Genomic DNA, 15,765 nt, shown 5'->3' with positions numbered 1-15,765 from the left:
GTTCCTCTACTTGGTCATGCTGACCTCATTCAGAAGGTGTGGTAGGTTTGCTGTTTGTTCAAGTATGTTGAAAGGCAAGTGAGACATGGGGCTACTGGAATACTTGACTACTTGGTTTTAGGTTTTGCTGCAGGGTTTCTCATGGCTTCTTCAGGGAGAAGAGAAGCAGTATAGGAGTGCTCTTCAACCAGAAAGCATGGAAAAGCTATGGTGCAGTTTCATCTCTTCCCTTTACCAAGTTTGACAGAGATGGAGCTTTGTCACTGGCAGCCTGCAGCCGTGAGATAAAGAAATCGGCTTCACTTAGCAACAGCACAGCCAAAAGCAGATGTGTGAAGATGAGATGACGAAGTGGCCAAGACAGCTGAATGAGCTCACGCAGCTTGACTCTCTGCTGCCTTCACCTGTGCAAAGCAGATGCTTTACCACTCATGAATGGCTTTCACTCGCCACAGCTGCACTGTTTTTCTCCTGTACTTCTGTCTGTCTGCCTCCTTTTTAAGGTCAGATGTTAAGTCCAAAAACTACTTCACAGAGCTGGAAAGGGGACATGGTTCACTGGTGGATGAGCAGCTCAGAGCCTGTGTAGAGGGTGTATGAAATGACTGATGATGGTAGAGCAGGCAGTCAGCTCTAGTCAGGAGTACATGGCAAGGCTCTTCTGATATTGGCTATTGGGGTGTTTCCATGATTTTCTTTCTGTCTCTATAATGGACCTTATACTTGTTTGATTAATGTCTCTTGGTAATTGTGTCTTCATGGGTAAAATGTTTGAAAACTATGTTTGGTATTTTGGTTAGTATCTGAGGGAATGGGAAGAGCAGACATGTTTCTGCCCATTCATAAAAGCTTAAAACCTTGTAGATGGTACAATCCCCTTTGCAGTGAAAGGCCACATTTGAGTAGGATTTGGAGTATGGCCTTGAATTTGGGCTTCACATAACACCTCAAAGCCCTCACTGCTGTCTGTGCCTCGGTAGCATCATCTCATTGGTGAGTGTCTCTCAGCTACGCGTGGTTTTTGTGGAGGTTATGGGAGCAGGGGAGGGTTGAAAAGCTTAGTCTCAGTTTTGTTGTGCATCAGAATGAAAACACACTTCAAACGTCTGGTACTTTTGTTTTTCATGAGATGAAACTGTAGTTTTCCACTGAGCTGTGATCACAATAACCCCATGCCACAGAGATAATCGAATGGGGAGAGGGGAATTGATGTGCCCATACTAGACTAGTACCATTTGCTGTACCCAGCACTCACAGTGAGCTGTTGATTGTACTCATTCCTTTCTGGTATAAGAGTGACCTGAACAGAATCAGGATGCTATCTTGTCTTCAGATGACTAGATTTTTTTTCCTGGGATTGCAGTTATAGAACTTATGCTACAAAGAAAACTCAGAATTTAACACATCATAACTTCTGCACTAAGAAGTATTCTTACACAGTGCTAAATCATTAGGAAACCCTGAGCTGGAAACCTTCTTTCAGCTTCCATACTGGTTCAAAACCAAAAGCTTATTGAATTTATTTTATGAGTTCAAATTTCCAAGGAGCATATTTTAGATTCCCAGGCATATATTGTGCAAGCATGTCTAGTTTTTGAAGCCAGCGAGGCTGCAATGAAGTGCCACTTGTGCTTTCTTCAACTGGACAATAATGATAACTTTGGCCTGTTGATGGCAATAAGCCAACACTGGAACTCAGCCTTCTGACAAGGGAGGATACATGAAGGGGAAAAAAATGGTGCCACTGGTCATAATTTTAAAGGAGTTAAAAGTTAAACTACTGTAATGAGTATAGTCTTTTTTGTTTCGTTTTCTAAGATAAAAATAATGTAAATAAACGGACATATAGATTTGATGAAACACTAAAATTCACAGTGACTGATGATAGATACTGCACTGAATTTTGCTTCTCTACTGTACTGCATCTCCATTAAGGCAATTTCAGCTAATCTCACTATGGATTCATTAATCAAGTGTAGTCAGGATGTCTGAAGGGAGATAATGAGGGGGAAAAATTGGTCTATTGTTTGGATCTTATTCTTCAGCTAATTAGTTTGTTTATCATGCTCCATAATATTTGCATCCCGATAAATAAGTTCCAGTCGCAATTAGTTATCATAACAGATGACTAACACATCTTTATCTACTTACAAGTTCAAAATTATTCCATAAATAGATCAATTAACTTTGTGCTCTCATTACATTGTGTGCCTATACAGATTTCTAGCCTGCAGTATCAGTTAACAGTGAAACGGAAACAAGGTGGACCAGTAGGATTTTAGGATTTTCTCCCTTTTAGCCAAAGGTGCAAGCATCCATGGAGACAAAGTCCTTAATCCTACATCTTCTTCTCTAAGCACTAACATCCTAAATGCATACTGCAGTATCAGCAGTCTCTTAGTGCCTTCCAAAATTTCTCCTCTAAAGAGCCTAAGAAAAGATTTGTTCATTTTTTACTCATTTTTTACTCATTTAGGATTACATACTGTAGATCTGCCCCACATAAAGCTGTCACTATATTACTTTAAAAAAAAAAAAAAAAACAGAAAACACAAAACGTTGAGGTTCTAAGAGCCCAGTGGTGTTGGAGACTGCTGAAGATGAGAATGTTTATAAGCTCTGTGATATTAACTGCAGCACTCAACCTCAGGTGACATAAAGCATGCAAAAAAGAACTTTCTGTCAGTTTTATTATTTCTAAAAAGGTTCCCCTTGAAAGAGAAGAGTGACCTTGCTCTGCTGAGCTGACATATGCCACTGAATTAATGGCTAAGCTTTGCTGTAGGGAAGCTTGCAGAAACATTACAACTCCAATGGCTGAGTTTGCTGTGAACATTAATCAGGGGAACCAACATGATGTATCAAACACTCATTTAGAAGTAATAAAAGCCAACTCTCTTTCTCCCCCCTCCTCCAAGTTTCTTAGAATTAGCTTATTGTTGGTCATTACCTGTTGTCAAGGGTAAGACTGCAGGACGGCAGTAAAACTTGTATAAGGGTTTTCTAAAGTTTGCTTACTCTTTAGAAAAACCAAACAAGCTTTTGGGACGGTCAGATTTAACTGTGACTTAAAGGTTATTTTTTAATCTTGTTTCCCTCTGGGAGGTCATTTGAAGGAACACCTTCCACTGAAAACGTGCCTCTCCCTAGCAAGGAATGCAGAAGCTGCCTTTCATTCTCGGCGACTCCCTGGGAGCAGGACCAGCTCTCACATCATGCATGAACGAAGCGTAAGACAGGCAAGGAGGCTCTCACTGCCATCGAAATAACCCCTGTAAAGGATCTCGTATGGCTGTGGTACAGTGATTGCGTCGCAGAGGCTCTGACCAAAACACTGTCACACCAGGCAGGAGTATTTTCTGCCTGTCCCCTGCTGCTCCACTCCAGGGTTGGCAGGCGAACATGCTGCAGCTGGCAGCTGTGGACGCTTCTCAGGCTTGCTGAAAGGAACAGCAAAGCCCTCGGATATGCTGTGTCTTCCCGTGCTATTCTGCATGCGGTCTATGTATAGCACGACGAGGCGGTAGGCTCCTTATCGCCATTTCTGCTCTGGCGTGGGAGCATTCATGGTAGTCGTATGAGGGAGATTCCCACCTTCGCTGGGGGAGTATGCCAGCTGCCCCACTCCGTGTGTGCTGGACAGGCATGGGGCTCCCTTTAAAACTGAGCCCTTGGGGGCTACGTGCTTCTTGGCTCATCTTTGGGCACACATATTTTCGTCTTCACTTAAAGCCCATTCTGCAAACACACATGAGTAATTTCTCTCGCACGAGAAATCCAGCTGAACCCTGCAAAGTCAGGACCTAGATAACACACAGCATTAATAAAATCATGCTGTATAAGTAAGCAGGGAAAGGACTTTAATTGAAGCAAGGTGATTCATTTTTAAAATATGAGAATTCATCTGTGAATTCGTCTGGTTCGGAGAGGAGAAAGTTTCAGGAGAGGAAAGACATTGGTATTTGAGGGATTAAAGATCAAAACCTGCAGTGCTTATGTAGTGTTTAACCAGTCTTTACTCAGACAGCGCTCCCCTTTGCTGAAGTCACGGTTCTGTGGAGGGTGGATTTCCAGGCTTGTCCCTCGATGTTTCTGCCCATGTGTAAATGAAGGGTAAAAAAGGATAGCAGGGAGGTAGAAGTGCACATCATGCCAAGTCCTTAACTGTCATTTTCATAGCTCCTCTGAGTTTGTCACACATCCTTAACCTTCTTTTAAAGTCATTTTCTTTTCATGGTTTTGTGTGCCACTGAAAGTCACTTTTAATTAAATGTCATATAAATAATAAAGTCTTAATTACATAATTATTGCAAATACCTGTGTGCACACTCCCAGAATTGGACAGACTGCCAGAAGAGCACTTGGAGTGACTTTTCTCACCAGGAACTGCGAGTGCTCTGCAGCAGCTGGGCAGGAATGATGGTACTCAAAATTCAGGGTCAATGTGCATTTAAAGGAAGAGGAGTCAGATCCCTCCCCCCTTGCGCATTTTGTAACGCTCAGTTGCAAAAAACTTAAGTGTTAAGATCGACGTTTCTTAAATTGCTTCCTTATTTAGTTCCTCACAAACTTGTTTAATCAACGTGGCACATTTTTTGCCAGATGAAATTGCCTTTTTGCTCAGACTTCCTACGTGGCTTGCCTCTTCCTGAGGAAGACTTACAGACCTCGCAAACCATCTCACCCCTGTTTAACTTCATGAACACTAGCTTCACCCTTGCTCTCAGCTGCGTCGGTGCCTGCCCTGCGCGAGGTGCCCTTTGAAAGCACTCAAGAACCCAGTTTCTAGTGGAAACTCTGACGTACGGGCTGGGTTATCGGGAACTACGTGTTTCGTGTCAGCATTGGTTCAGGCTTGAGAGACCGAGGCTGGTACCAGATAGTGGTACTGATAAAACAGCCGCTCGGTGTTTACTTTGGAGAGCGAAGTTTGTTGACCTGGAGGAGTGTTAAGTATGATTAACTCATTATTTTATACAGCTTTTCTTTTCCAGTCATTTTCCGTCATTAAAATTAGGGCGTTTGCTCTGAGGCTTCATGGTGGCAGTTTTGTTTAAAGACCACTTTGCTCCCCTCTCTCCCCACCTCCATGCAGTTACTGAGTTCCAGACCACAATAACAACCAGTCTTTTATAGAGTCATTTTTAAGCCAGTTAAAAATGCCATTTCAGTAGATTGCCCTATTTGAGTTAGCAAGAACAAGCTGTATCTTTTTTATTGCTTTTGACTGGCTAAGTACAAGGTTTAGGCCATGTTTCGTGTGGGCTATAAAGTTATATTAATAGCTCGGTTAGTGGTCACAAGTTCTATATGTGTAACTAATGTGTAAACAGGAAAAAATCCCTGAGGTAGGGAGGTCATGATGTCTTCTCTTTTTTTGCTTCTCTATTACTCTTTGGAGAGTTACTGAATCTTGTATGCAAATTCTCATTCTATATCCAGAAGTGAAGGGGTTTTTGTTGTTGTTGTTGTTTTTTCACAGAACATCCCAAAAGCTAAAAATTGCTATCTTGCCTTCAGGGAAAGTAGGAGACAATTTCTTTGATTATCAATGCCAGAAGATAAGCTAGCGGAGTGGCAATATTCATCCCTACTTTGGTAACTCTTAATTTCATTCTCAGAGTAGTCTCCTCCTTCTGAAGGAACTAGGAGCATCAGAGAATAGAAGAAATGAATCAACCCTGAGCTCCACTTATTTCCATCAATCAAAGCAGCAACCACAGACTGTCTTCTTGGGAGCTACTGTGGCTTCTTCCGAGGAGAGAGGGAAGAATACAAGTGTCTGTGGCAGGCGAGGAAATTGGGCAACATGCTGAGCTCCCTTTTTGTTACTCCCAGTGACTGCGTTTGCCCCTGTACAGCTTACGTGGTCTGGGTAGCCTAAGGATGAATGGAAGCTAAAAATGAAAATGCATGGAGGAATTTGAAGAGACTTACTTGTGCGAGACAGTCAGTACAAAGCCATTGCGTCATGCTGGCCTTAAAAGTTATTTTGAATAGGACTTGAAGCAAAACATAATGGGCCAGAATTTCTCACAGCAGGGAACCAGAACTCTGAGCAGTGTGAATTGTCCAAAGGAAAATATGAAATGAATATCACCCATAATGATTATTCAGTAGGATGACTGTTGTCAGTTTTGTCTCAAAGGTTGTCTTTAGACACGGAGAAGCTCTGACTAGTTTGTCATAAGAACTAACTGACTTCTCCTATGATATGCCCTATAAGGGAAGGATGTTTTATAACAGAAAGACGCGGATTGCAGAACCTCTTCTTGTTGTTGTTTCTCTATTTGTATACCATACCATTTTCTGGGGAAAATGATAGGCTATTTACAGACAAACACGATCACCAACTGCGGACTGTCCATATTAAAATAAACAGCAATTACATAGCACTTACCCCTTTAAAATGATTATTTAAAGTTCCTGGATTTCAGGGAATTGAAGATATAGGAAAAGATGGAAGAAGGATTTAAAATACTGAAAAACACCTTGATATTTTCTATTATGCTACTTTGGTGTACCAAAGGGGAAGGGATGAAAGTTAATGCATTGATATGTAGAAATTATTTGATCGGTCTTTGTGTGGGAAAATAAACGTGTTTCTCCCCTGCCCATGCCTCCATTAGATTTTACTGAGCAAATTCATATTTGCTTAACGTATCCATTGGTAGCTCTTGCATGAATCCAGCCAGAAAAATCACTTAACTTTATAGGATGCTGAATCCTGGTATCAAAAGTCAATAGCATATTTTCTCCTAGTAGCTTTGCATTTACTTTAAAAGCTTCCCTTCACCTGGAAATAAGGCCTGTCTGTATCTTCACAAAATAGGTGTTCCCTGACACTAATGCAGTGACTAATACTACCGAAAGTAATAGTCCTGTTCCCTTTGCAGCCCAGAGCTCCTAAATCTGCTTTTCGTTATCAGTATAATGGGGTTGAATACATTTTTAAAAGGTGGTAGCTATTGATTACTTAATGGAAAAAGTTAGTTTAAAGAATTGCTGAAGCAGCCCTATTTAGTGCTCTCCAGTGCAACAAGACCATTATCTAGAATAGTGGAACTCATCCTGTAACCCTTATTAATATTTAATAGGGATGAAGCAACATTGAAGTACACTACAAAATAGCCCAAGGCTTCTGCACATGTAGGATATAAGGTTGTTTCAAGGGTCGAAAAAGAATAACTGATTTCCCTGTGCTCAAGCTGTTTATAGGTAAGGCCAACAATAAACAATGTTTTTCCTCTTGTTCCTTTTAAAGTATTTGCAGCACATCTGCACTTTAATATACAGTTATTCCTACTAGACATCTTGAAGTGATTGAATGCAGCAGAAAGGTCAGTGTATGTTTAGAGACCGCTGTGTGAGACTATTTTATACTTTCCCAATATTGCTGTGAATCCCAGCCTCCCTCTTTCTATCCCTTCCGCTGCGTACTGCAGGGCACATTTGGTTGGGTTGACAAGCCAGTGAAAGGTGTTAATCCTGTCTAATAGAACCATAATCCTTGGGGCTGTGTTTTTATATCATACTACTGAGCTAACCCTTTGTCAAAGGATATTGTTCATCTACCTAATAGCAAAGTTCTTTATGGGAATTTTAAATAAAATTAAAGTGTACAATCCAAATTGTCCTTTTCAATTTCACAGGGTAAAAACAAACAAATAAACCACAGTGTTTAGCCAACAGAGATTTTAAGAGAGATTACAATCAATTAAGAGGAGAGCTGTGTGATTTTTTCTTTCTTTTTTTTTTTTTTCCCCTCAGCGAATAGTAAATGTCATTTTACTTGTCCAAAAATATTCACAAATCTGGGTCAGCTTCTTCAAATAACCTTTGGCTGGAAATATTTTTCAGGTTAGATGGGCCCAGAAACGTAGTGAAAAAAAAGTTTTTTCTTTTTCTCTTAAGCTGCAGTGGTTAGAACATGGACCCAAAATATGGGTACACTTTCCTCTTCTATCTGGCTGTGCTCAGGCCTCTCCCACTACTATGTCCACATTAATTTTTCTTTTTTTTTTTTTAGGGGGGTAGCTGGTTAATAAATAAGTGTGGGAAAACAGGGAAATTAAACAGCAAGGAGCTTTTATTTTCAGTTGTGTTCCAGGGGATGCTGATTTTCTTCTTCTCAAATGGAGACTTTAAGACAAAGTATTTGCACATGGTTTCCCATAGCTTTTCTTTGTCATTTTTTTTTCCCTCCGCAAACTATTTTTACTTTAAAAGTGACTGTGTGTAAGAGATAAAGGAGCTAATATGGATAGTAACCCTGTGATTTATGAGCAGGGACAGAATAAGATGGGGTCCTACCTGGATGGAAACACCCAGGGGAGGTATGTGTGTGCTCCGTGTAGCCGGTATCATTTTGATGAACTCCATCCTTAAGATCATGGTTGCGAAGCCTGACTGACACCTCACCACCCTGTGCGGCATCAGGAGCCTGATGCTGTTACTGATGAGTCCCGCAGAGGACTAACTGCTGCCAGGAGAGGAGAGCGTTAAGGAGACAGAGCAGCAAACAGCAGCTTAATAGCTGTGGGCAGAACAGGTACGGGGCCATACCAGCACTCAGAAACTTGCCAGCAGCTGAAATCGTTACTTAGGCCTCGGCTCAAACAGGTCTTTGTTTTTCCAGCTTTCCAGAGGACGGCACTCCCGCAGCGTTACTAACCTTGCCGCCTGAGTAGGGAACTGGAGGATGGGCGCAGCAAGGGCGGTGTTCCCTGCAGCACTTGGTGTTTGGGCAGTTCTGCTCCTCTTATCATCACTGAGAGATTTCTCCTTAGCTTCTCTGGAAGCAGGTTCATGCCAGCATTAAGCGTGTCTGCAACATGAAGGCAGGCAGTGAGACCAGTTATTAAACCACTCCTTTTCTCCTCCTCTTTTGTTGCCCAAAGGATGGTCTACCTCAGTTTCTTCTGAGGCTACCTCGTGAAAACTCTTACCTGGTAGAGAAGATTGGAAAGCTGTAATGGTAGAGCAGAGCCAGGAGCTCACAGGCCTTTTTGAGGCTTGGGGTGTTCAGGGATGGAGAGCGAAAGGAGGTCGCTGGAGACCTCCCGGGGAAGGGGGCACAATGGGCCCTTTAGAAACCATCTAGAAAGATGAAAAGATGGCTCATGTGGCTTGAGGGGAGGAAAGCAATGGAGCAAGGAACTGGTTTGGCTGAAATCACGTGGGCAAGGTAAATGGACGAATAAATACAGGAAAACCTGTAACCAGGTAGTCTGAAATCACTTACGTGTTTTTTCCCTCCAGAGGGGATTTTGAATACTCAGAAATATACTGAGATGATACTGCATAGTATATAACAGTAAACCCTGCTTCAAGAAATCTGATACTGCATTAAAAGACTTTCATTCAGTATGGAAGAGTGAAGAACTTTAAAAAAAGGAGTCGTTCTGGATTTAGCTTTGAGTATTGGTGAAGATATAAACATAAGCTCTTAAACACACTGTAGAGTTGATAAATGTCCAAATTCTGGCTGTTATTAGGGCCACACTTAAAGGGACTTTTGACTTGTCATCAATGCCAATTTTATGCAGTTTGCCACCATGGGCAGTGCAGAGTCAGACAATTTTGCCTGGGCATGTCTGGCAGGTATTTCTGTGTGACCTCTCTTGCAAAAATCTGCTGTACCGCTTCCTTCCTTACCATGTCAAGTATCCACACACAGAAAGGGTGAAAATTAGAAGGAAGTAAAACCAATCCATTCACGGCCTCTTAATGCACAGCTCAGGTGATACAGCCTTTCTTATGTGCTGTGGCACAGGGAAAAAATGCACCCGTGCACATTTAAAAATCAGATTTTTGAGTTGGGGGATTGGGAAGAAAAACAAGGGGCCCGCCTGATTATTCTGTTACTTACTCCCTCTGCAAATATGCATTTTGGAAAAAATGTATTCATAATCCTCAGCGGTCCTTGCTGATTCCTGTTGGTAAAGAACCATAAACAGTCTCCCCAGCTGCGAAAGTAAACTGTACAAATTGCCACAGTTGACACCACCATAACCGACTCTATAGCTCGTATAATATTTATGGAAACACCTTTTTTTCTAAGCTCACAGACAGCAATTTTACCTAGAAGTAACTCAAAGATATCTGTGTATAATTAATGTGAAACAGATGTAGAAGAACTCAATCATATCCATGAACTAGTTAGTATTTGAAGCAGTATTTGTTCGCTTATTCATTTTTCTGCTTCTGGCTGTACAGTCACAATTTTTTTTCCCTATAGTCACCTCCTAGTTTGTTTCTAGCTGGATGTAGTAGTTCATGGTCCACTGATCTGGGAGGACTTTTTAACACAAACAGGTGACTTGACAGTTGTATTTAAGTCTTAATAACAGAACAAAACACCATCAGTAAGTCAAGGTTTGTCTTCTCTTTTTTTACAGCGCACAAGCAGCTTTGGAAGCTTTGACCGTTTCAGGCATCACTTGGTATCAAAGACAGATGATTCAGCTGAGGTCTGTATAACACAGAGTTTTACTTTCTTCAGTTCACTTTCCCACAACAGTTATGCAAAAACATTGGGAAACTATTGTGTAAATTTTACACTGGTGAGAACTTTGCTTGTGTACCTGGATCTGTCTGGGTGATTGAGCCCTTGCCAAAACGAACAAGAGAATCACACCTAAACTTTGGTACTTTGATGGGAAGATTAGAAACAATTTTTCAAAAAGACAAAAGTGCACTTCAGGTTGGTGCATGCCCAAGGTAACAGGCACGTGTATGTAACCCACAGATGTATCATTTTTGTTTTCAAGAACCTGCATAAATCCCCTCAATTCTTGTTTGGATTAAGGACAATAAACAATGGGAAACAACATTTTCTAGCATAAAATATATTTTCTTTCTGTCATTCACACATATAGTGGTGTGCTGCAAACCTCTTTAGGTACACGATTCCCCCAGGAAAATGGCTATGACTGACTTTTGTCATCCTAACTGCATTGGTGTCCTTAATATTTTTCTGTAATTCCTATTCCTCTACACTGAATTTCATTTTCATGGTGAGTTGTTGCTTACTTTTTTATTTCGAATCAGATATCTGAGTTGGAGACTATAAGTGACATTGGAGATGCAGTACAAACTAAAGCAGCAAATAATGGAGGACGTTTGGGTAAGAAGATGAGAGCCATTTCCCTTACGATGAAGAAAAAGATGGGTAAAAAGTACATCAAGGCACTCTCCGAGGAGATGGTAAATACAGCTTAAGAATCTCATGTTTGATGATAATACATGTGAAGTAAAAATGTTATGTCCATTTTTCCTGTTCATGTTTCAATTGCCATCAGTTATGACAATCCATAAAAACATGGTAACACATACTGAATTAAAACAGCTTTTAGTATGTACCCTTTCTTTCATGTGTATGTTAATGTACACACACATGCACATGCACAGTTAAAGCATCACACACTAAGGGCCCAAGATAGACATAGGAGTTTTACATCATTGAATTTTGCTTTGTCACCAAGGAGCTTTTGTATAAGCATTGCAAAAAAATCTCCTGATGTGGACACAAGGGAGTATTGGATGAACCCCATTGGCACTCCGATACTCAACCTGTACAAAACGCTTCATTAGAAGAACTTATCTTTCAGTACAAGAATTATTTCCAAAGTTCATTTTGTAGAGGTCAGCCAGCATCCTAGAGCATGACAACTCATATGCCTTATCTGCTTTTACCTTATCTAATCTTAATGAACCTATCTTTATTAAACATAAAAAATATATAATGTTTCACATACTGCAAACCCTGTTTTCTCAATATGTTGTGTCAGTGAGTTCCAAATGTTAAAAAACATAAGGAAAGAGGACTTGTCGTACTTAATCATCCTAAAAAATCTAGGTAGTCTGCATTGTATCTCACACATGTGTCAATATCAAATAAGTAGGGAAAATAAATAAGAAACTTCACAAGTAGAAAATAGCGTTTCACAGGATACCTTTAGACAGTTTTTGGAGGTCAAAGACAAGGATTCCTATTTTATTAGTTTAGTTTGCATTTTTTGCTAAAATTTGAGAGGTTGCAATCCATGATTTTTATATTATAAGAAAGAAAAATCAGAATTTCAACATTTACCTTCTGCACATTTATAGCAACGATTCACATGACAGAAACTCAATGAATTATCCGGTTGGACGCACGTGTAGCATAATCTTCATTCCTGCAGGAGACGATGACAATCAATACCAGCCCACTGATTAATCTATGGGTTATGCTGCTGACTGGTGTAACAAGCACTGTCCTTGTTGAAAACCAATATAGTCTTTCATTTCAATGCTATGCCTTATACATACCTGTATAGGTCTCTACTTCATACATGCACTGTCATCTTTGCTTGACTTCATCAGCCAACTGATGAATAATTAATATTTCCCCAGATATAACGTAGCATCCTAAGTACTGCAGGGTGTTTCAGTTGCATCAGAATATCATGCACATTGACAAGGTGATGAAATCTGCTGAAGAAATTCCTTCCTTTGAAAGCTCATCACTATTTCATTTAGTTGTTATGTCACCCCTAACTTACCTGTGATTTAAATATGGATCTTATTGTTTTGAATAGGCTGTAATTCCTGAGGTGTGATTTAATGTTATAAACTCAAGGGGCCAATTTCATACACCCTTAGATTTTGTGAGAGAAACCTGCATCTCTTAATTCCGAAATGCACTGGATTTTGAGGCCAATGTGTAGGTCGGGCAATGTGGCGAGCATGGTGCTAGAACACACCGATGCCGTACGCGTGTGCAAGCTGTCTTCAGAATGCCCTGCCTTGGGTGCCAGCCTGCCGCCAAGCGCCCATGATTTTCAGAAGTTCCATGCAAAACACAGCTGCGTCAGCTAGCGCTTCACCATGTGCTTTCAGAATTAAACTTTATACTTCCTCCTCTGAGACAATCAGAAAAAACACCTTATCTGGCTACCTGTGAATTTCCCATTACAAGCCTTTGTTGCTGCTGTGGTATATTGCAGTTTTCTGAGATGGAGAATCAGTTTAGCTGCTTGAGCAGGAGTGGAATGAAGTGAGTGGGGCAGAGAGGAGATGGGATTTCTCCAAGATCATAAGGTGCTAGGGGTGGTGCTGGGCATCCTTAGTACCAGGCATCAACTTCTAAAATGCTTTCTCTCATAGAGTGTTTCTTAATAAAGTGTAATGATGAGTTAATCTCCAATGATGATTTAAAAGAAAAAAACGAATGTTTGTCTAAAATACATCTCTTGGTGGCTAACTTCTGATTTTTGTGTTAAAGAATGAAGAAGGAAAAGATGACAGTGATCCTGGTGGTGGAATACACACTGAGAAGGTCTCCCTAAAAGCCAGTGACTCTATGGAAAGTCTCTACAGTCTGAACAGTGGCCAGAGCTCATCTAGTAAGTACAAGATATCCGTACTTCTTATTCAGTCACTGGATCAATATTGTTATTGTTTAAGTCTGAGGTATCAATCAGAGCTGGTGATCAAAAACGTGATAGCAGAGAGCTCTTCAGTCTGGCAAACAAAAGTGTAATTTGATTAAATGGGTGGCAGCTAGGGTAGACATACCTCTCTCCAGAAATAAGCTGAGTGTTTTTAAGAGTGGAAATATTAACTGAAGTAAAAAAATAACATGGATTATAGGGGATGTTGCTGGTATATATGCCATAAATGTTTTTTGGGGTTATCACTGCTATGGTGCTGGCACCCATCGGGTTGCAATCATTGGGTGCAGCCACACAAGCATCCTCTCTGGGGGTAGTGGCTGTAAGTCCATCCTTCGCCCTGCAGATGTGAGGCAGACAAAGTGAGAGGTATCTCTGAGATGATGGGTGATGGGGCCCTGATCTGACGGCTTCAGGTCATGATGCAGAGAGACAGAGTCTGCTTCTCCGCAAACCCACTGAAAACCCTCCCCCAACAGGGTAGTCTCAGTCGGAGAGCAGATGAATCTCTGATGAGAAGTGGAGTTTGCCTCCACCTCTCTATCCGTTGCTCTGCTGTGGACATTTGCTGGGCAACGGGCCACAGCTGTCCATGATGACGTTGCTGTGCCATCAGTGCAGGCACCACGTGAGCCCTAAGTGGAGACTCGACTTGCAGTCCAGACCATTTGCACTTAGTAGCTAATCTGGCCCCAAGACGGAGCTGTGCACTTAAGCAATCTCCTCAAACAAAACCATTTTTATGATCATTTTCTATTATGTGATTTGTGAAAATTGTATATGGGGTTTACTTCCAACACACTGCTGCTCTTATCTAAAAACATATTTGGATGGGATATTGCAGAGCTTGCTCAAATTTGCTTGAATTACTCTGCCGATATTTTATTGCTCAACTTGGATAAAATGACAGGCAGAAATGTTGATAAGATTAAAATTTCCCTCTGCAATGCAGGTTCCTTTGATGTTTCAGCTAGCTCTGTAATGAAATAAAATAACTTCTATAGTACTTGTTTTCATTTCTCTGAATAAACAGGAGAAGTTCAGCAGAATTAATTCCCTAAATTGCACTTTTAGAGTACATTTTATTAATCTGCAGAGGTAATATTTCAAAAAATCTGTAAGTAAAATATGTAGTCTATTAGTATCATCACCAGAAAAAGATTGTTGTAGGGAAGATGTTAATGAAAGGTCTCCTACCTATTTTCTTCTGTCTCTTGTAGTATGCTTTTTACTGAATGTATTTTTCCTGGAATGTGTCAAAACCACACAGAGTACACTCTTTCTCTAATTCTGTGCTTTTGAACACTTTCCTCTCGGCTGCTGTGCAGCATTGCATGTCTGGGCATTTGGTGCAGGAGATCTCTCAACTTGACTGTCTTTAAGGTGGGGTGACCAGCTGCTCAGATGGAACGAGCAACAGGGACAGCCTCCGGTTTGATGACGAAGTCCCCTATAGCGGGCCCTTCTGCGGTCGAGCCAAAGTTCACACCGACTTCACACCAAGTCCTTATGACACCGACTCTCTGAAAATCAAGGTAAGTCAACCACCAGGATTTCTTCTTTTCCAGTAAGAATGCCAGGGGGGCATTTCTTACATGTGAAGAATGTGTTTACTAATGCATTTTTAACTGTTAAGCACATGTAACACTCTAAAAGCAAGGCCGATCTGGTTTTGCAATGCTTCTGTAAGGACTTAGTTCAGACAATGCTGCAAAGCCAACTGCTGTTAAAGGCTTTTTAAGGCATAGACTCCAGGTAGGTAACTCATCGTAGTATCTACCTGGATACCACAGCTTTCCTCAGAGTAAAATACATGTTGCTTCCCACATACTAGGTCTGGAGTAAGAAAAACTTGAGTCTCATGGGATGTGAAGTTGCCTCCACAGCTTTTTCAGTCACAACTAGGATATATCAAAAGCTCAGCGGCACACATTGTCTTTAATGAAAACAGTTTACCTTTCCATTAAGCTTTTATTTAAGCATATCTTTGAACTATGAATGTTCTCTGGCCCTGACAACATGGCAGGGGTGTCCAGGCTGTGTGAGTGAGAAAAAGGAGCTCCAGACATGGGCCCAGTTGAACATTACTAAAAAAGCCCAGCCCTTTTCTTCTCCTTCCATGCACAGATACATTCAATATCACCATCCTTCAGACTACTCATGTCTGTAATCTGGACTTCTTTCTTTTCCCTCTTTGTAAACACCTTCGTATCCAGATTACATTCACACTTCAGCATCTTTTCTTCTTCTTCACAGCCTCTTCTTTTTAGAATCATAGAATCATAGAATCATAGAATCATTGAGGTTGGAAAAGACCTCTAAGATCATT

At 40.9% G+C, this 15,765-nt stretch overlaps 1 protein-coding gene across 2 annotated transcripts in view; it reads left to right on the top strand.

Annotated features, from left to right (window-relative positions):
• Positions 1–15,765, top strand: part of SAMSN1 (SAM domain, SH3 domain and nuclear localization signals 1) — a 101,443-nt gene that overhangs the window by 70,736 nt on the left and 14,942 nt on the right. For both annotated transcript variants that reach the window (XM_076352125.1, XM_076352116.1), the window contains 4 exons: positions 10,401–10,472; positions 11,053–11,208; positions 13,268–13,388; positions 14,820–14,971. In XM_076352125.1, coding sequence (XP_076208240.1) covers positions 10,401–10,472; positions 11,053–11,208; positions 13,268–13,388; positions 14,820–14,971 — 501 coding nt within the window. The remainder of the gene's footprint in view (positions 1–10,400; positions 10,473–11,052; positions 11,209–13,267; positions 13,389–14,819; positions 14,972–15,765) is intronic.

This window comes from Aptenodytes patagonicus, chromosome 1 (assembly GCF_965638725.1).
Source record: "Aptenodytes patagonicus chromosome 1, bAptPat1.pri.cur, whole genome shotgun sequence".
NCBI classification, from domain to species: Eukaryota; Metazoa; Chordata; class Aves; order Sphenisciformes; family Spheniscidae; genus Aptenodytes; species Aptenodytes patagonicus.
This window is presented reverse-complemented; position numbering and strand designations above follow the sequence as displayed.